A 23,433-nucleotide genomic window follows, 5' to 3' on the forward strand; every position below is an offset into this window, starting at 1 on the left:
GACACAGTACAGTTACGTCAGGTAGATTATATCTTGAACCATGTAAGTTATTAATATGATATGTAACATGGAAGCACAAATTACGAAAGGTGAATAAAGTTATGGTATATCATATCTTAAACCTTCAGATCAGTATACACTCTGGTGTGTAACATACAATGTATGTTATTAATATGATATGTAGCATAGAAACACAAATTACGAAAGGGAAAAAATTCTGAATCGTCGTGTTCGGGGCTCGATCTACAGCACCAAATTACTATTAGTAAGCCTAGCCGAGAAATGCTAGCGAATCTGACCTCCACACCAGCTGGACTTCCTTAAAAGAGAAGTTTGAATGTTGTAGTGGTCAATAGTCCAGTATCCTTGACAACAGTATAGTAACAAACCTTCTATTAATGATAGGTGGACCTGGATAACAATGTTTAGATGAACACGGATAGGTATACATAGGCTGCAAATGTGGTTTAAGGCGTTTCGTGTGAGTTTTCGTTCCGTTTCTTTATTTGCGGATTTTTTAAAACTTGTGGCACGGACATTTAGACACTCGCACTCACTCGCATAAATCATCATTATGACATCATCAACAATTATTTCATCTTAATCATCATCATAATACACACATCCATTTTCAGACCGATACACCCAGGCGGGTATTTCTGTGAGATAGCACTATAAAATCGGTATCGGATCGGCGTTATCACAAAGAGGCAACCACACCAACATACCCGGTGTCATGCACCCATACACACACGTAGGCTCGCATACAGAACACACATGGAGGCACGTACTTATATTACCTTAGCTGTTGATAGGACGTTTAACAAAATAAAACCAAACTAAAACCAAAACACAGACAGAGTTACTTATATTGTAATATATACAATCAACTTATATACTATCTATATGAACCGTTTCTGTTCGTGGCCTGTAAATCGCTTCCTTTTTTATTACAACTGACGATTCATAAATGTTTTCATTGGCTCTTTGTTAATGATAGTGTCCTACTTTACCTTAAAATGTAAAAAAAAAATATGTCATCAATATTACAATTTAGACAGAATATTTTACGTAAATATTCATTCTAATCTAAACACCGTGCCTCAATACACACATATGGACCGCTTTAACGCTATACAAATGATGTCGAATGGTCCAGTTACCTGAAAATAACTATTAATAAAGGTTGTAAGCGATCGCGAGAAAATTATTGATCGCACCTGTAATTACCGGCGCAGGTATGCGAGGTTGGTCGTTTGGATGCGAGTGTGGTATTATTATATAGTTGCTGTACGGGACGGTGGATGTGTATTCATTTTGTCGTCATGACCGTGCGTTGAATGGTTCACAACATATGTAAGAGAGTACTGTCACCACGGTACACGCGGAGCTCGCGCGAGGATGTACTTTGAGAGAGGAGGAGGACTCGCGCGTGACAACCCGAGAGTCATTTAGGAAAGGGAGGGGACACACATGTAGGACGTCCACAGGGATAATTCTCAATAGGATGGACTTACCCTGAATGTTATCAGTAAGTACACATACATCTATGGCGACACGTGTGTCTGTTTATATCAGCACTTGTTCATCGCACGTGCAAACCTACTGGATTTTCATTCAGCTAGATGACTATATAAAACAGGTTTACTTAAAGATTCATTTGTTGTAGTTTTGACACTGTATGGCGTAATCCTTTAACTCAACATTTCATAATCATTGTATTTTATAACAAACAGTCAAATTAGACAAATTGGTACGATATAAACTGACAGATATGAATGAGCTAGAAATAAGTAAAAAACGACAAAAACATGATTTACTGGTAGAAAAATCGTCTGATTGGCATGACAACTTTATTTTGTCCGATTTTTCTCTATTTGGTCTCCCATTCGCGATAGACCGACACACACACACAGGACTTACAGGGAGCTTTTGTCAAACGATCGTTAAACTGTGTATTACCATACGGATCTATATCTATATTTATGAGCCTGTGACAATAGCAGGATCGCTACATGTTTACACTGAACCAAGGGTTAATGAAAACGTCAAATATGAAATTTCACATTATATTGTAAACTGTACTTAAATTTAACCTTTGGAATTAGTTTCACAACGTAATTCATAAAAAAATGTTCTAGTTTTGTTGACGAATGATATTTTAATGGTTGCCGTTAGGTTTAAATTCAACAATACGTTTCGCAGTCACTTGGCTTAGGCACAGCAATTGTCACAATCTTAATCTTAATGTCGCTTAATGTCGCTTATTGACCCCCAACCACCCACCGACACTTTTTTTTGCCCTGGAACTGACCTCCCTCTCTATTTGGCGGAGAACTGACCTTATTTGTATTGACATTGTAAATACCAAAGTTCGGCTAAATTTTTAAAATGTCAAATGCATCGTAGTTAAACAAGCCGTATAAAAAGTGGTAATATATATCTATTTTTTGTGTGATAAAGCGCGCGCGAATGCTCACACAATGCTGAATATTTTGAATCTGTTAGTCATATGATGGATTTTCTTTTGTTTGGAGTTATCTCTATATACAAACCTTTTCATTGGCCTAAAAATTATCAGCCCATAACGTAAAAAAATGACGTCGCCGTTTGTAACGTCGCTTTTGATTGGCTGATACAGCCGCGTAATAATTTCTAAGAGAAAAGAGTCCATCAATAAAAGTTCTTTCCACAGGGATTGTGTATAGTAGATTAAATTATAAGGATTAACTTGAATATGTTTTTTTTATGTTATGGAGCTATAACACAAATAACCGGAGTGTACTCTCATCATAAACCGCTTCGCGGTTTATTTAGAATGAACTCCTTCTTTTGTGTTATATCTCCATAACATAAAACATATGTTCAAGTTAATCCTTAAGAAATATGATGGGAGTTTAGTTGTTTTTTTGTGTCTTTGTCGTAATGGGATGCCCTTATTTGTTTTTTAATGTCATTCGATAAGTAAAATAACGGGATTTTTGTTTGTTTTGAATTGTCGCTCGATTAAGAGTTGTCAAGCTTTTAAGTGTGCTCTTGTCATTCTTTTTGGTAATGAGACGTGACGGAGTATGCCAGTTTGAAGTTAATATATCACAATGTTGATAATAGGATATAATATAATATTTGTTAAAATCTTATTTCAATTCAATTAAAATTAATTGCATTTTCATCCAAGCAATTGGCATCCAAAAGACTGAGTTGCAAATTAACCAAAACAGCCAAAACACTTTACATACACATTTTATATAGGCACGTTGCAGTGAAAGTGTTTTGAAACTTGTGAATTAACGATAAAAATAAATAAATCTAGTTTCCCCGACTACAAGAACGGCGTATTTAGTTATCTTAAACCTACCGAGACTACTTTTGGTTTTAAAAAGTTTGGTTTTAGCCGTCGACCGAGATGTGAGTACGACAACTCTATCTGGGTAAAGATTATCACAAGCCCTCAACCAAATCTACAGGGTGTCAAATTAAAAGACACGAATGAACGGGGGGTCATGATCATAGGTCAGGTCATGACCTGTCAGTCCGACCCGTCAGGTATTGTCAAGTAGGGGGTAATTATCTACATTGTCGATACCGAAAGTCCATATATATCAAGCCTATTTAAATAGTAAAAACATAATGGAAGGGTGGAAACAGTAAACTATATATCACTGGCATGCTCGTTAATCAATATTTAGAGCTGTCGACAGTACTAGTGCGAATACATATAACGGACCATTTACATTTTCCATACATAGGTACGTACATTTTACTTCTATTTCTTCCGAGTGTTTACCATATGGGTCAATATAGGGGGAAAATGATATTGAATAACTCGTTTGATATAGGCCTGGTGGTTTAGGAATGAAGTCATGTTGTTACTACGCCCGTTATAGTAATATGATTACTGAGTATTAACAGCGCGAATTATGGAATATGTGTTATAGTGTTGGTTAGTATATGAAACTACAAAAAAAAATCTTATGTAAAAACCAGTTTTTAAGATTTACATTTGATCGAATACGTATATATATCAAATGTATATATGAGTCTTTACTTGGCTCGGCACGTGTATCCAATTTTAAACCAATAATTCACATACTTTGTCCATAGTTATGTAAGATACATTGAAACACGTGCATTTTATAATCAAAACATTGAGCAGAATATTATAATTGTCACCATTTCAGTGGCGGATCCAGAGACCTATTTGGGTGGGGGGGGGGGGGGGGNTGAAAATACATGATTTTTAGAGAAAATTCTCAGGGTTGGGTGGAGGGGGGTGTTCATGAAGCCTAAAAAAAACTCTGGATCCGCCACTGCTGATTTACATCAAGGTTCAATGATATCGTTGTACCGGTATTATGTGTGAATTCGTTGAAAGAGAGACAGAAAAAAAACCATTAAAATAATATAATTTCTAAAAATTTTTTTTACAGATTACGTGAAATGTTTTTGATTTGGTATAGAATTAACTGAACAAGCGAGTGGCATGTCTTATATTAGTATTTGTGTCATATACACGTACACATGTACCCAGTTTTCGTTTTTAAATTTAAACTGTCACTGTCGGTGTGTGAACATTTTGACTACATATCTTTAAAAGTCCCGGAATCAATCAGTAAGAATCTGGTATACACATATATATATTTCTCTTATACAAACACAAACAAACAGAAAGGTTGGCAAGTGTTCGATCCGGCCTTAATCCTTCCATAGACTCGGGCACATGTTCTGTATATACCTGCGATATGGCACGGGTATACGTATACACCTGTATGTGACAGACACATTCTCACCTGTACAACTTTACCTGAGCAGTAGACTAACGCAGACGTCACAGATAGTATGAATACGTTTAATTAATATGTACCTAACTTTTTTAATAATGTACTGTCACTTTTTCTAAACAGATGCTGAGTAAAACTCTGAAGATGTGTAAAGTGTCATAAACTATATAGGATTTACCTGGATTTTACCTGGAACTGGATATACAAACACATGGTCAAAGCCTTCAGTGTATCATATATGTGAGCAGATATTATTAAATTCCGAGTTTCTTCATATATTGAAATGTGTGGATGCGACATACTGTTGACTTGAAGCGCAACGGAATTAAAGGTCATGGAGGGGGCAAATCCCCCTGAGGGAGCGGCCCCGGAGCCCGGGGGTCAGGCAGGGGATCTACCTCCGGAGGAGCAGGAGAAACTACAGAAAGTTTTGTCCGGTTGCCTCGGGAATCTTCCGGCTCTGAGCTCCAAAATCGTCCGTATATTTACAAGTTCGACATTTACAGGTAGGTGCTATAAGATTGTTGGATGTTTTTAATACTTTTAACAATTACTAGACCGCAATTACTATGACTGCTCAACTCAGTTTAAATGTTGACACCAGTATTTGAATTATACTCCACAAGAACATTAATTCAATTCCAATCTTTTATACTGTAACCCCCCAAAAAGGCAAGGACAGTTAGCGTATATACAACATTACGATGCACACATGTAAGGTTTAAACGTTGTCACTCACTTTGGGTTTTAAAAGATTGAATTTAAATATCGTATTTCTGTTCTTATCTGCGACAAAAAAAATAATCACTGTTATATGAAAGAATTGTGAACTTTGCGGTTACTTTGCACGAAGTTTGTTTTTAATGATGTCGGTGATAGTGTATAAATGGAAAGGTTACGCCAATACAGTACCGTACAGTACAATACAATACAGTACCGTACAGTACAATTCCGTACAGTACCGTAAAGTACAGTACAATTCAGTACCGCACATTACAATGCAGTACAGTACAATATAATACTGTACCGTACAGTACAATATAATAATGTACCGTACAATACAATAAAATACAATACAATACAATACAGTACAATACAGTACAGTACAATACAGTACAGTACAATACAATACAATACAGTACAGTACAATACAGTACAATACAATACAGTACAATACAATACAGTACCGTACAATACAGTACAGTACAATACAGTACAATACAATACAATACAATACAATACATTACCGTACAATACAGTACAGTACAATACAGTACAATACAATACAATCCAATACAATACATTACCGTACAATACAGTATAGTACAATACAGTACAATACAGTACATTACAATAAAGTACAATACAATACAATACAGTCTACTTAAGTTACGTACAGTACCGTACAATACAGTACAATACAATACAGTACAATACAGTACAATACAATACAGTACAGTACAATACAATACCGTACAATACAATAGAATACAGTACAGTACAGTACAATACAATACAGTCCCGTACAATACAATACAATACAATACAATACAATACAATACAGTACCGTACAATACAGTACAGTACAATACAATACAGTACAATAAGTACAATACAATACAATACAGTACAATACAATACAATACAATACAATACAATACTGTATAGTACAGTACAATACAGTACAATACAATACAATACAGTACAGTACAATACAATACAGTTCAATACAATACAATACAGTACCGTACAGTACAATACAGTACAGTACAATACAGTACAGTACAATACAATACAGTACATTACACTACACTACAATACAGTACAATACAGTACAATACACAGTACAATACAATACCGTACAATACAATACCGTACAATACAATACCGTACAATTCAATACAATAAAATAAAATACAGTACAATACAATACACTACAATGCAATAGTAGCTCGAGAAATGATGTAGAATTTGTTAACAAACTTAAAGTTTTGAAACCATTATTTCAACCTACAAACCATTAACTTGTCACATGTAATGTATTAATAATGTAACTGTACATACAAGAATATAAATTCAAAATTATTTTTTATAAAAAAAAAATAACTGTTATCGAAGATAACCTCACACATACATGTATGTAGGCCACACTGGTAATGGGCCCGTTTCTTAACGATTTAAATAGAGAGAAAATAGATTAATGGTTTGATGCATGGCCACTGTATTTTTTCTGTTTAACTATTTGACACAAAACAAATAAAAGGCCACGAAATATTTGACCCTGATATCAAAGAATAATAGAATTTATTGAAATTGTTAACTAATTGAACCAGACAGAGAGCGAGCAACAATTGAATTGATTAGCATACATATACCTTTACAAAAGATTACAATATTAGCGTGAAAGTATTTACTACTAATTACATTATCATGTTTTGTTTTATTCCCCTACAACCTAATTAGTGATTATGAATGATTGTTGATGACTTAAGGTACAGTTATAGAGTGTCCCGGCGTCTGTGTCTCCAACGAAGGAGTTCCAATATTTTCGGCATTGTTTCTTGTCCATTTACGATAGATCCGCGCCATCACGAGAAGGCAATTACACAAACATGCCCTGTCTCCAACACACATACATACATGCACGCATACACAACATACATGGAGGCACGTCCTTTAATTACCTTAGAGAGAAAGAACAGTAATATATCGAAAAACGTATATGATAATTTGTTCTCATGAGGTCGTCTTGTTATCAATAAAACGATGTCTTAAATCCCTGAATTTCACACTAATGTTTAATAAAAACAATTCAATATTTTACCAACCACAGCAGAACAAATTGACATTTAAAATTTAAAGATTAAAGTCATCGAAGAATACTTCAGACATTCGTCTGAAATGTTCGACCACCGACTCAACGCACTGTAAGCTTTGCACATATGTCGTAAAAACGGTGTTGTCTGAATGTATACAATTTTACTTGTAAACTTGATTCAAAATTAACTTCAATAACATTTCTTGTAGGATAAACAAAAATTAGAAGTACGATGTTTTCTTAATAATTCATTTTATGTAAAAGAAATCTCATAAATATGAACGAAACTGACAGGCCGATATATATAGAGCTAACTAGACCATCGGGAATAACAACCTGCAGGTTTGATTCTTGCAACAACACTCCGCTATAAGTTATTCACATTGGGCGCTAATTGAATACCACGCGTCAATTGAACGTAATCCTATTTTTGTTGAAGTCTTCTTTGTGTATTTGTAGGATTATCCCACGGATTCTGTCTAAGCTCTATGTGTCAGTGTGTTTGTGAGGCTAGAAGGTGTGGCGTAGCTCTAACCAACCAGACAAACATCACAACTTAACATTAATTAGCATATTACATTAATTAAATAATTAATATCCCGTTCATACTTTCCACCATTAAACAAAGGGACCTGATCATTTGTAACAGTTGGCATGTTCAGACCTATTTCGATGTGTTGGAGAGTAATATGAGAGACGTTTCACCATCATCTAAAAGTTTGATATTTTCTCTCAATACGTCAGAATAGACCCAGGTCAGGTACACCAACTGTAACAAATTCTCAAGTCCCTGTGTCACCAAATATGACGTCATTTACAGCGGCATATAGGACCTACAGTTGTTCATATATATATATAAAAAACACACTCAGATGCACTTCCGATATATATATATATTTTTTTACTTATTCATCATCCTCGATATTTTAGGGGTTACGATTTTTAACGATCTCTATATATATACATGAGCGAAACCCCTGGGATTTCGAGGATATTAATAATATTAAACGTTTTAGGGGGTTTAGATAATTTCTCTGTAAAAATGCCGTCTTCAGTTATGGTATAGCACTATTGGGGGGGNTACGGTCCGAACATCGCTACTGTAACAAGTCTTACACTGAATAAGGTGTGTGGCAGTGTTTTGAGGGAATGCACTATAGCGAAACCTGTCTCATCCGACACCCCGTGATACAGATAACACATGGTTTCGGAATAAACAGGTTTTATACACCTGATTATGTTGGATTAGTCCGGCTGTCAAATTATTCAAAGGTCGAATTCAACAAGTTGTTTTGGAGTAGAACCGCACGGCCTTGAATAGGGTTTATACATATGGTCTTAAGTACGGATTTAAATTTAAATCTTTTGCTTTTGATTGTGTGTCAGTAGGTAAATTCTATATATGTTTTTGATTAATGTATAGGTATTTGAAAAGTTTCACGTTATGGCACAATGCATTCAATTATACGTTTGCCGTAATGGCTATAGAGCACAGGGCAAATCCAGGATGATAAAATTGCTTATCGTTACATATCGGACAATAACACGTCAGCCTAATAACAAACAAAATATGATTTTAACTCATCGACGTCAAGATAAAAATAGAATAATACGACCGGAGAAATCAGACCATCTCCGACTCTTATCGTAGTCACGCGCGTCAAACATCCGGTATTGTCCACTATCGCTATCAGAAACAGGCCATAAAACAAAGCATTTCTCTGTTATCTACTCTGTGTTCGCGCTAGATCCCCAACCCTTGTCTGCAGTTCCTCCATTTAATATTGATTAACAATAAAATTCTTTTCAAAATTCAATATTTGTTCTGTATTATGAATACAGTTTAGCCTCGTCTACATTAACGTAACATTAGCTGCCATTATGTTTGACATATTTAGTCGGTCTAAACTACATTATTGCCTGTCCAATGCTAGAGGATACATCAATATGCACAGGACCAAAACACTTTGCAATAATGGTAATATGACCAGTATTATCATCAGGTTTGGTAATGAGAATTATACTATTCCCTGTGTCATCACAACAGGCGATATGCAGATGGGATAAGTTTTCGAAGGCTTATTTCATGCGAAGTATGTCTAGAAAGTAAACTAAAAGTGTCAACATATAAACCTTATAGCGGATATAGTATGCATCGGAGATAATTTTTATTTGTTCTTGGCTTTTGCGTCCTCGCATCAGCTATAAGCTCTTTCAGCTGGAATTACACTGTATCGTGGAATCATTCCTTGCATGACCTTAGCTGGTACAAGAATTGAAACCTTTAATAAAACAAAATGTTCCAGTGTTCAGCCTCTTCGCCATATAGTAGATCAGATGATGAAATTAGAGTTTAGACTTCGGCTTGGTGTTCCTGTCACTCCATACTTTTTTGAGAATAGTAGATGCCTATCACGCTTAGACTTTCCTGGCCTGGCGTTTCTATCCTCCTATGTTCCTCCAGTTTAACCCGTTCTTCAAAGAAGTCGACTAGCCAGTTACTCCTAGTGTGGTTCTTAGAATTGGGTTTATTTCCAATGGGTTTCTTACGTATCCCGGGAGAAAATATTTTAAATCAAAACATGTATATCATGGACTGTCAACATGGCCCAAATGAATAAATAAGTGTGTCAAATTGTTGATAGATCTAGTCTTACGGGAGGTTTTCTGAAGTGTAATACCAGCGATTGTACCATAGCAACTGGGTTTACCATTATTTTAAAAACAATTTATCAAGTTTGATTAAGTCTACCCGGAATTTAGCTAGTGGTCTTATGCATTGCATCCTCAGGCCGATGTATACAGTTACTCCAAGTAATACCAGGTCCTCAAAGGAAGAGCCGTGGCAATTACAATATAAACACAAGGTACACAACATGAACAAAAACACGGACCTTCACATCGCACAATGTTATGAAATATTTATTATGAGTTCATGACGGTAACCATACATATTGCCCATAATCTTCATCAACTTATGCACCTCGGGAATATTATGTGGTAAGTTTGTCCATCAGCAGTCGCTAAGGTTAGGATGTGTTGGCACATTTGAGGTTCATGCACTCATAAACATATTATCCATATTCTTTTTCGGTAGTCATATATGATACTATAAACATATATATATACCAATTGGTTATGCATTATTAATCATTAAGCAAGGCACGTTAGGTTAACATATACTTTAAACACACATTTATAGAAGCATCATCGTCCGTCGTACGACTAACGTAGCGTGAAGATGTTAGCATTATAACGCCCCAGTGAAGGCCGGTCCAATAAAATTCAAACGCTTTTATAATTTAACGGTTTTCAAGACCCTGAATAAGTTAACAGAATAAAAAAAACATAACGACAAATAAAACGTAGTTACAAACATAAATTGATGAGTAGAATTGTCATGCTGGTAAATAAATATAAGTTAGCCTGAGAAGACAAGCGTCAAATTGACCCGAATTCGGGATCTTCAAAATGTTTTAATAATATTCTGAAGCGAAACTGAAAACCTCAAAAAATGCACGCATCTTTATTGAATTTACATGAATTGAATAGATTCAAAGGCTGGATAAATCAGCTGTGAGGTATAGTGAATAGATAAATGTCCAGACCTACATTGGCGATCCTTATTGAGAATTATTTCAGAAGGGTTAGTTCCTCGTGTTATTGGATTTTTCGATTGTAACAGTGTATATGCATACCCTGTAAACAAACTCGGTGAACATGACTTAAATTGCACGAAATATGGCAAAGGGCACAAAAAATGAATAGAAAAAGCATTATGCAAATGCCTATCTCTTGAAAAAAATAATACAGTATGTTGAAATACAATCTCAGAGCAGCATGCAGCTACCTACTTTGGAATAATTGGAATTATTCAAATAGTACATTCAACAATCCTTTGCCCTCGATGAGGTGGTTGATACAGTTATATATCAACATGTGGGAGGTTTTCCCCCCAAGACCGGGTAGTATCAATTGAAAATCCTTAAGAATTATACACTTGTGCTACTTTTTGGTACGTACATGAGCTGATATAACGTTAAATATCAATCGAGGTCAATAAGTAACATATTCAGGTACAAAAAAAGGTATCAAGAAACAAGAAAGCAGACATTTTACAATTCATGTTATCAGTTGTGCGTGAATGTAACACATACATTTATGAGCATGGTTTCTTTTACACTACCCCGATTCTCACTTTGAGGTTCTGTAATTATTTGGTATTGACCTATAATTGTACTATGGATGGTGTTGTCGATGAAGCAGAAGACGCTTACCCTTCCGGAACAATTGGTCTTATTCTATTGTTCCTTGGATTTCCATGTATTTTTTTTTTCTTTTGTTCATAATTCGACTTGGTTTAACTGACTTGGAGTTCTTATCACGGCCTTTTCACACGTTATTATTCTTTTATTGTTAGATAGGAAGCGAAGAATGCCTTATTTAAATAAGGGGCCGCGGTGGCCAAGTGGTAAAGGCGTCTGCCATTCTGCTACCACTAACCCTCCTCCACTTGGTCGCGGGTTTAAGACCTACGGGTCAGTCGCTAGGTACTTCCCGCAGGTCAGTAACTTTTCTCCGGGTTTTCTGGCTTTCCGCCACCACCAAAATCTGGCACGTCCTTAAATGACCATTGCTGTTAATAGGACGTACAACACAAACAAACCAAACCCAATTAAATGAATAGAGTAGCCAAAAGTAAGACTAATAACCGTATGAAGTTAAGAAATGTAGTGAACACTATGTGTACATTCACAACGTTTATAAAGTATACTGAGCGTTTAAATTTTGTGACACAACAGCACGGATTGTTTTATAAGTAAGGAGATATAAAGCTATTTTGATCTTGGTACTGCTAACATACATGTATGTACAACAAACAATGATCATTTACAGTATTATTTCCATTATGTTACGTACAAGCGTAATACTTTCTAACCTAAAATGTCCTGAGATGATACAGTGTTCATAATATAATGGACTACCCGACAGGGTGCTAGCTAAATCAAAATCTGACACAATATCAAAAAGAATATCAGACATGTTTATTATATAACATAATAATCAATTTCTAATATCTCAAGTTCACGTTCTTTATTACTTTGAGTCTTTCGACTCATCAGTTACAAAGTAACAAAAGTACGATATTTACAGTGCCTAATACAAAATAACATTACACAACATTACACCCACTAACAACATAATTACAAATAAAAGCATTATAATATGTTTGGAGAGTGTAACTAAGCTATTTATAATAATTGAGTTCTTCTCGAATTTGCAGATTTTATATATTTCCCTAAGTTCGCTATTTCTTTTTGTATTTTTCACACCCAGTAGTTCAATCAATTTAAACATTGCTTGGCTTTTTAACTTATTCACCCCTGAAATGTCATAATGAACTATTCCATCCTTTGAATTGGTTGAGTTCGATGTGTCTTCAGGGGTGATTGAGTTAATGTAATAAGTTTTTTCAAACATCTGCATTTTACTACAGTTTAACCCTTTTACCACTGTAGACCTTAATGGACTCATCCAGATCAATGCATGGTAGAGTCTACTTAAGTTACGTAGGGGTGAAAGGGTTAAAACAATATGTTATGTAGCATTGTTGTACAGTTTACCACAAATATATGACATAATTTCGTATCATTGAATTACGAGAGGTTTCACAAAATGTCAAAACACAATCAATATATTCATAGTAATGAGGGTATTATGTGGTTAGGATTCCTTATAAGTGTTGTTACCTTACAATTAAACGTTTAATAGCAAATGTTTTCAATACCCTTTTGGTAACAATAATATATTTCAGCTTGCATTTAGTTATGAATTATTCCACACTAAAAAATATTAAAATCATTATACAGGTACATGTATCACATGCATGTGATATAAATTATATTTCTCTGATTCTCTGCTGATGAGTTTCGTAGTGGCCAATATTTGCTGTGATGCTGATATCCTTTGTAAATTGCATTTGATTAGTGGTATTGTTCACTATGACCATACGTGATTTAAAATTTTTCAAACACAGTAAAAGAGGATATTCCAAAAAACTGTTTCCACATCTCAACACCAACAAGGAACTCTTTCACTGTGAGGTCAGCACGCGTATTGAACACTCTACCGGAATCTATGATTGGTTTGGTTTGGTATTGTTTAACGTCCTATCAACAGCTATGGTCATTTAACGACGGCCTCCCCTGTGTGTAAGATGCATGAGTGTAGTGTATGTGTGTGTGTTTTGGGAGGCTGCGATATGTTCGTGTTTGTCTCCTTGTGATAGCGCAGAACTGATGCCAACTTTACCTCACTGAAACATACTGCCGAACACACCCATTAGGACACCCCACCCGGTCACATTATACTGACAACGGGCGAACCAGTCGTCCCACTCCTAAATTGCTGAGCGTTAAGCAGGATAAGAAACTACCATTTATTTACAGACTCTAGTATGTCTCGGCTAGGGGACAGAACCAAAAGCCTTCCTCATAGGGGCGAACGCTCAACTAAAGGCCAAAAGTGAGGCATTGTCAAGGGAGAAATTAGGAAGAAGAAAGTTGTTTAGAAAGGAGAAAAGATAAGATCCCAAATTTAGTTGCCTCTTACGATCCAAATAGTTGTATGGTGCTGTGTAATTCTTTATTGGACATGCTGTATATAATTATTATCAAACATGCAATCACGTGTGTGTGTGTGTCTTGCGTTCATATTTCAGTTTTTTTGTCATTGATTGCTACATTGTTTTAATGTATTTGATGCATGAGTTTGTCTTATTATTTCATCACTGTAACATTGTAACACTCTGAACACTCGTACATATTATTTTTTTTACAATTTTTGTTCTTTTTCTTTTTGAAGTTTTTCAACAGTACATTAAAAAAACATAACACATTATATTTCAGTCACACATTCTTAATTTTCACACAAGTTTTATTGTCTGCCTTGACATTCTTTTTAACATTCTCATAATTATTATATCAAATACGATACCAATTCAGAAAAAAACCCAATTATTTTCTTTATAAGTTTGAAACAAGATACATAGAATAATATTATATATGCATTGTAGATTAGAAACAAACAAATTAAAAATATAGAAAAAAATCAGTTTGACTATTTTTTCATGCTGAAACCAGGATATCAAGTGTTATGTACCATTGTACTGTTTTAGAAGAATATAGGAAAGAAAACAGTAACAAAGAGAGAGACGGACAAGAAAGAAAAGAAAGGTTGGAGAGGTGTCGAAGGATTTGACAAGGGCTTATTGTTCAATTTTGTGTCAATTTTTGTACACACACTCGTACATATTTTACACCTTTGTGTACATACACTTCACGGGTCATTTGTCTGAGGATGGTGACAGAGTACATACCGTACTAGTCATCGAAATGTCACACATAAACCTGTATTGGTTGTGTTAAATGACTCTTTTCACAGTCCATACTTACATTTGTACCACATGGAGAAAATGTTTATAAATATCACTGTAACACAATTTATTGTCATTGTTTATTTTCATTGTTCATTTTCATTTTCTTTCACCAACAGACACAACAATTGAAAGAAATGCACTCATGGAGAATGTTTACCCAAAATTAAAAGAATATCTTCGAGAAAGATATGGTTTGGAATTCCAGGTAAGTCTTTAATCTTATTCCAAAGACTTCCATCACATGAGGATGAAGCCTTGCATGTTGAGATTATAACAATTTAATTTACACATACGTTTATTTTAATATTTAAATATTTACACACATAAATACTAACACTGAATACATATACATTGTTCATTCTCGAATAAATTTATAATGAACCCTTTTTTCCAGAAACATTTAATAATGACTGACCAAGTTAAATTGTAATTGTCACCAGGAAGTGGTTCTGTTTAGAATCACTCAACGTTTCTATTTTTAATATTGTATTCATCACTGCGACCCGAAAACTACGGAAAGGTCTTAAAGTTCGCTCGAACAATAAATGCCAATTATTGCATGGATGTCGCACACCGTTAACAAGCTACGTCAATGTTAGTTAAGTGGTAAACGCTCACACTATTTAAAATTCTGTTGTTTTATCTGAGATTTGTCGATGACAGGTTGCATATAAAAAGTTAACTAGTGTAGTAGGGATTGGACTTGTAATAGGGTTTGCATAACCTCTCATTTTTCCGTGTCACGTTCCCATTTACCTTGATAACTTTCAGCGCATGGATATTAAATTTCATTTCAATCATTTATTTTACAACCATGCGATATTTGTACTAAATCTTTTGTTTATTTGTCACTGTACATCAAACACGTTGTGTTAAGTTCATACATTTTTAAACAATGCATTAACCCAATGCTTATTCAATGACACAAGGATTGCCTTCGTGGGTTGGTGTAGATTTGAATTTGATAAAATGCACATTATGTTATTATTTTTGTTTGTCCGATATAAAGTCATCGAAAACTCCGCAGTCCGATTACATATACCACACCTAGACAATATGGTCGACGTTACCTGACCCCCACAATGCCTGTTTGGGTCTACAGTTCCCGTTATGTATTCAGGATAGGGTGACCCAATTTTAGAGACTGCGCGCGCAGTCATCCCAGGACTCGGTGACGGGACGGGATGGGGATCTTGGGGGTACAGAGTACACTCGCCGCGCCTTATCAATAAATAAACACAAATTTATTTCACAATGTTTACCAATTCACGTAGAGTTCCACTAAATAAATGGCTCTAATCTAACTCTCGTAAGGCTAATACTGGGTTACACTTTGGTCTCCGCTATACCCGAACTACAGAGCGCAGACCCTAAAAAGTTTTGAAATCTTAAAGATTTATTTACAGCGCAACGCTTATCTTTACATTACCCAGTATTGTTGCGTTTACAATTTTCAAATTATATTCGTGGCTCTTTATAAAGTAATAAACAACTGTAACACCAAATTGATATTTACGTCTGGAAATGTATTCGAAAGAAATATTTGCGCACTAATTGTAGTAAAAAGCTAACAATGCTCTTGACAAGTGATTAGCTATTATTACGACGATGAACACAAGCGCCGTGAATTATTTACATCACTAATAGATATCGTTAGTACATTCCATTTGGCGCCATTCCCTCGACGTCTATAATAACGTAGATTCCTCTGTGTAGTAAATACCAAACGGATCATATTGTACAATACCTATACCTGTAGTCTAGATATATATTCATGCATTCCCCAAGGGGATAGACATGGGGCGGGGACGAAGACGGGAACGGGACATGAATAAAGACGTATTCTTCACCAGATAATGAATTGATGAGCGCGAAAATAAGTCATGCATTGTTTATGTTTCTTAATCCACATGATCATTTTCGTCACCCGGCTTGTGAAATGTGAATCGCTCGGCGGTTATACAAATTGCGATATTCTGTTTTATTAGGTATAAATATTATTATGTATACGTGTACATGTATGTATGTGTTTCTGTATGTCACTCTATAACAAGATCATTTAGTCTGTTTACAGACATAAGGGAACAACGAATTATTTAGGTGATTTCGGGAACGTCAGAAAATCATCTGTAGAGCTAATGTAATACATATACACGCTTTGTGAATGTCCGATTCAAAAATATAACTATTCAGATTAGATAGCCTTTGTAACATTAAGCCAAATGATATACTTACGAATAATATATTCTCTGTGAATGTTTCATTCGTATACGAGGTTCTGTACTCAGTGACCTTTCAATGATCATTATTCAAATAACTGGAGTTAGCATTAACGATTTGTTATGCGCGATGATTTGTGCCACATTTCTGATCGATACGACATCCGAATAAAAAAAATGATATCATCAGCAATTTAAATTTTCCGCTGAATAGTTTGTAAATTATATCGCCTCGCGGGAGTCCGTAGCCGCTATTCACCGTGTCCGTCCTACATACTACCTACATCTTAACGTAACAGTAAACAACAACAAAGGGTGTTACCGTAAATCTCAGCCAAGCATTTTCAATTTCAATGTTTTAAAGGGACTCCTTACCAAAACAACTATTTTAGACCTACGTGTATATTTATAGCGCAAATTATCTGGATATATATTTGTGTGAGGAGGAATTATTAGTTCAAAGATCTATTAGTGATTTATTTTACTTATTGTTAAAAAAATACGAAATACAGATGTAGCTATTTAGTAGTTTCAGTTTCAATGTTTTAAAGGGACTCCTTACCAAAACAACTATTTAAACCTACGTGTATATTTATAGCGCAAATGATTTGGATATATATATTTGTGAGGGATTATTGGTTCAAAGATTCAGTAGTGATTTATTTTAATTATTTGCCGAGAAATAATTGTAAGAAAAACGAAATGAGGATCTGTCTATTTATAACTGTAGTAAGTCGATACAGAAAGTCAAACGTAGTAAACCTTTACTGCATCATATGACCATTGTAGTTAGTTTAGGACTAATCAGTTGTACTGTACGTCAAAAGAATGAAACCACTTACCTGGGGCGTCCCAAAACGGACGTAAACGAAGTACAGCAAAGACGGAGAAGTGACTATGAAAACACCCATTACAACGTTACATATTCACAACTCTTTACTGCAATAGATAATTGTTATTTAAAGTATCTAATGTGAACCGCGCAAGAATAAATTCAAGCTACAGTTCACTGTTGCGGCCAACCTCCGAACTTAAAAAAATCCTCTAACAGAGTCATCAAACATGTAACGGTAAAATCACCATCAAAAGTATTGATATATTTCGCTTCGGTAACAATTTTTATGTTTGTTTTTTCCATGTCAGTAGATCAGAAAATGTCATTGTCTTATAGTATTACTCTGGCAATTATTGTGCAGTACATACATGCAACTGAGCAGGGGTTTATGTTATCACTTAAATATGTTTATACCACATATACTACACAACATGTATCCATTGCACTATTTGCGCAGCAGCGTTTAAAAAAAACACAACTGTGAACAATGGTTCGACCAAAGCATTGCAGGTCGATATTATTGTATTTTTGAAATAACACACTCTCAGATACTTGAAATAATTTCTTTGTGGACCGTGTGCATTGCCGTACAACTGTATTGATTCTGACTAGATTAAGCAAATAACGTATTGTGCTGTAACTATTTATTATGTAAACACGAAATATTTATGGATAAAAATATGAATTGCAATGCATGTTTTTTTGGTATAAAATAATATTTCAGTCTGTTGATGAAACAACGCTTAATTCGTTTAAACAATAGTTGGTAATACTCACAAGCATTGATTGTGACCGTTTCCCGATTGTATTTGAATGACACTATCAGAATTCATAGACGGCGACAGGAGAAGGACGGGATTTTCCGTTCTTTTGTTGGAATCCGATGGTGCAATGTTTTCCATTATTCAAGCAATGGCTGTTTAAGCAGATGATGCTGTGATCTCGTAACATGCATGGCTATTGTTGATAAATAAAGAAAGGCTTTGCATGCTTGAGAACCACAACACCATTTGCAATAACATGTATCCTCAAATTTACATTTTATTTAAGTTCTTAGGTTTGATTTAGTTATTTACCCGTCTAACGTAATTTTCTGATTTTCAAATTCTTTTTGGAAAAAAGAAAAACCCATGGATGTCACAAAGCAAATTTCATGGAATTAGTCAAGTAAATTAAATATTTCATTGTACAATACCAGCTGTTTTACAAATATTCGAATTTCATTGATAGATACTGACGATTTTATATTAAATATACTGTCCTCTTCAATATAAAATGTAGATGAAATGAAATTCGGCCATCGTGTCCTGGGATATAACAATGGATTAAAACGGACCTGCATGATAATAATGCGATTCGCTATAGATCTACTGCTCCAGTTATCGGCTATCGCTTCTGGGTTAGTAGGTCGACGTTCGTTTTTATTGACTCTGCAGCTCCTGGATATTTTCTGACATTCAAATGTTTTAGCAACAGTATGTTTTGAAAAATATTAAGGCAAGTCACATGTACATATTCGACTTAGGATCTTAGGGTTATTTGGGAGTCCCTGATCGGAAACTGTAATCCGATGGAGGTGCTGCAAATATATCAGGAGGTATTGGCATTAGTTTGACGAAACGTTTGTGATGATTTAAAGAAAAATGTGTTTAATTATTGAAAAGTATTTATCACTGTATGACATAGCCCATATAAAACCACACTAAATTCATATGTCGTTTATATCAGCTATGAATGCCATAGCCTAATTGTCGACATAATGTCTTGATAAATGTAACGTCGGATACTAATGAGCCTCTCTGATAGATGATTCTATATAGAATTTTACTTGAAACTAATACTGCTATTAAATTGCTATTAAATTAGATTAAAAAAAATCGACGATATTAAATTTTTTCAATAATAGTAAACATCAACACAAAACTTTTCAATTTTATGACAAAACTTTCCCCTTTTTATGTTCTTTGCCTTTGCTGTTAATGAAGAGAAAGACATCAGCACTTGGTCGAAAATTTATGATCCTGTAAATAAGTTATTGTGAGATGCTTTTTCAACCGAAAGGTGAATTAAATCATGCGCTAATATATTTAGAAATACGCAAGGACGATTTAGTGGGGCGAAAAATAGGTACAGTTTATAAACTTTGGCAAATACTAATAGTGAGTCACGTACCGGTATCGTAATTGATATAGATTGAAGTTGTTCAAGTGTGTAAGGTTCCTCATACATGGTTCAAGTATTTGTTCCGTTTTTCATCTAAAAGTTATTCTGAAAGTATACAAAGGAATCGGGTTCCTCTTTCAATTAGCCTTCCACTAGATATACTAAGGCCTGATTGGGTAAACAAGTTAACGGAAAATTCAAGTGTTTACTTGCTGGTATTGGTCAATATTTGAAATAGTGTCGAACTTACTAACATGTCATTGTCAATGTTTTACTAACTCAGTTTCGTTACCTAATACACACTTGAAAAACAGAACGGTAGGCTCGTTGGGAGAAATAAAACAGATAAAACAGGCTACACTTCATTTTATCCCATATTGGCTTGAACCTATGACACAGAAGCAAATTTTATATTGCTGATATTTACATATATTAATTAATAGGACTAAAACCATTCTTTTGATCCCATTTGATCAAATATTTCTGCTTTAACTCTTTGAAACTTGTAGCTGCAAATATATGTTTAAAGTATAGATAGTTTTGCTTTGTTAAAATTTATAAATCATATTCTTTGCAAATTCATGATTTCCTAAAATTGTATAATAAATTATTCTCGCAATGCTATTTCAGATCCATACACTATTTCTGTTAAAGCTCTTTCAAACTTGTGAATTCAAATATTTATTTAAAGTATAAATATTTTGCTTTGTTGAACGTTATTGAATACGTATATCCTTACCAAACTATCTAGCTTTCCTAAAAATGTATTCTAGTATATACTTCTATCTTTAACAGTAGATCCTTGTTTGGGCACTGAAGCTATATACATTGGCAAACAGGAACGATCTTGAGATGGAATTGACAGACACAGTGTGATATCGAATCTCATTATATATCCTCTACACGAATCTAAATGCAATTTGTTGAAGGAGGATATCTCCAGATAATAGCCTACTCATGGTTTGACCCTGGCCGTTATCTGTATTCATACGTAATTAAAATGTGTAATAACGGTGGATATATTTCGTGTGACATAGCCACGCATCGGTACGCTATAAAGATAGTGTGCATGACATTTTGTTGACTTATTGGAGACGCCTTGTTGACTTAGATGTTGATTGGCTGACAATTTAAACATTATTACTGGCGAACCAAGGTAACGGCATACGCCAAAGACTATTTAATGAATCACAGTAGGTCAGGATACGATTCACATTATAGTGCAATACTAACGGCCATTACATACCTACAGGAGCACGTCACCGGTGTCTGCTGATTATGACGAACACGCTGTCAAATATCTTGATTTCGACCTTAAATTGACATATGTAGCGTTCTTCCCTGATCCCTACACACTCTTATTATTAAACATTTTGGACGAATGCTTATAAAAGACATGTTTCCATTTTTCATTTAACAAATATATATTTCTGTTTGACACTACAGCACTGTATTATCCCACTACAGACACAAATACGGCTTCAAGTTAATTAGATTGTCGTATGTCTATTGATGGACATAATAAAAATGTATTGCAGTGCGTATTGTTTAACCTTCATTTATTTTAAGGAAGTCGTTTAAGAAGTTTAAGTGGTTTAGATCAACAATCGGTAAAAAAATGCTACCCCATCGATGTTAACTCATTCATCCCTGAAGACACATTTGAACTCTTCCAATTCAAAGGTTGGAATAGTTCATTATGAACGTTCAGGGGTGAATGAGTTAAATGTAGGGAAAGCTCTTGTAGTCTTAAACTTGACCCTTCTTATCCTTTTTTGCGGCAAAAACTCTATTTTTGTTTGTTGTACCCAACATGCCTGACATCGTCGAAGAGATAGTTGTTTCAATTGCCTTCTTCATATAAGCAAAATGTGACGTGTGTCGTTCTTACGCTGGCCTGTGTGTGTATTTATTTCTGCCACCTTCTTTATACATTTGACGTTGCAAGGACGTTTAACTATGAGTAAAGCAAATATTTCTCATAGTTATGAGATTGTTATCTAATGTTCATGCCATACATGTAGTTATCTCGAAGCTATGAGACAGAAATCCCATGGTTACGACATAGGAAAACAGTAATAGATTGTCCTCAAAGGCTACCGTACAGTTCAGACACAGCTAGCATCAAAGAAACTTTAACCAAACCCTAAATACCATATTAGTGTTACCGCTAGAAGGTAGTATATCCATTTAATATATACATTGATGATAGGTTTCCAATATCAAACGTTACCGGTGTTTACTTCTCTTACAATAAAGATAACTTGGCTGATAGATCAAACACAAATCTATTTAATCCGTGATGGGATTTTTCTGGATAAATATGTCTTACATAGATGATAAGGTTGATGTATGTTGGAATTTGTTATCATTCCTGTCGTTATAGCAGCGATTACAACATAGTTGGGAAAAAAATATGCTATACTTACACAAAATATAAACAATATTACTCGAGACATATTCGCTATTCTTAGTTTGTTTCAATGTACATTCTGTTTTTCGGCGACTTTCTTAATGAACAGAAACTCGTACATACAATGTGACATTTTGACAAATAAGACAAATATCTCCATTATAAGTCGATGTTTTCTTACCTTATGTCAATTGCAACCCCACATATATGTAACCATACTATTTTCAAAACAATACATATTTTTGAGCTCTGGAATAGTTGTCCCTAAAGCCAATTTTCTTCTGTAGATATTAAACGTGTTTTGGTATTTTGATTTATGAAAGAATTTTCACGTATGCATGAAAAAAAAATGTCAGGAGACGATTAAAAAATGGTTATTCCAGCTTCTGTAAAAATAATAATTTCAAATATACGTACATATAAATAGTATTTGTTGGGTTACTTTGTGCTAAATAAAGAATTATTTTGTATACCTGTGATAACATAATAAATAAATACGCCATATTCTGAAACAGTATTTTTCATGATACCTATCGAGTTGTACACAGGTGCAAGAATGCAAAAATAGAAATTTCGATATCCTTGACTTTGAAAAGAATTTGGTTGGGGTACTGTCTGGTCAGCAGAATTGTGTCTGGAAATTTTGTCGCCCAAATATCGGTCAAAGGAAGGTATTTATGAGATGATAGATGCTAGATGTTGATGAGACATTTGCTATTTATAGACGTAACATAAAATATCTGAACTGAAGTCTACCTTCATTGTC

General features: G+C 34.6%; 1 protein-coding gene across 1 annotated transcript in view; it reads left to right on the plus strand.

The window, feature by feature from the left end:
- The first annotated feature begins 1,303 nt into the window (after window positions 1-1,303).
- Window positions 1,304-23,433, plus strand: part of LOC110464359 (NACHT and WD repeat domain-containing protein 2-like) — a 55,931-nt gene continuing 33,801 nt past the window's right edge. Inside the window, exons 1-3 of the mRNA XM_021519545.1 lie at window positions 1,304-1,531; window positions 4,905-5,287; window positions 15,154-15,242. Of these exons, the coding sequence (XP_021375220.1) occupies window positions 5,116-5,287; window positions 15,154-15,242 (261 nt within the window). The 5' untranslated portion in view covers window positions 1,304-1,531; window positions 4,905-5,115. The remainder of the gene's footprint in view (window positions 1,532-4,904; window positions 5,288-15,153; window positions 15,243-23,433) is intronic.

Source organism: Mizuhopecten yessoensis, unplaced genomic scaffold (assembly GCF_002113885.1).
Source record: "Mizuhopecten yessoensis strain PY_sf001 unplaced genomic scaffold, ASM211388v2 scaffold10985, whole genome shotgun sequence".
Lineage (NCBI taxonomy): Eukaryota > Metazoa > Mollusca > Bivalvia > Pectinida > Pectinidae > Mizuhopecten > Mizuhopecten yessoensis.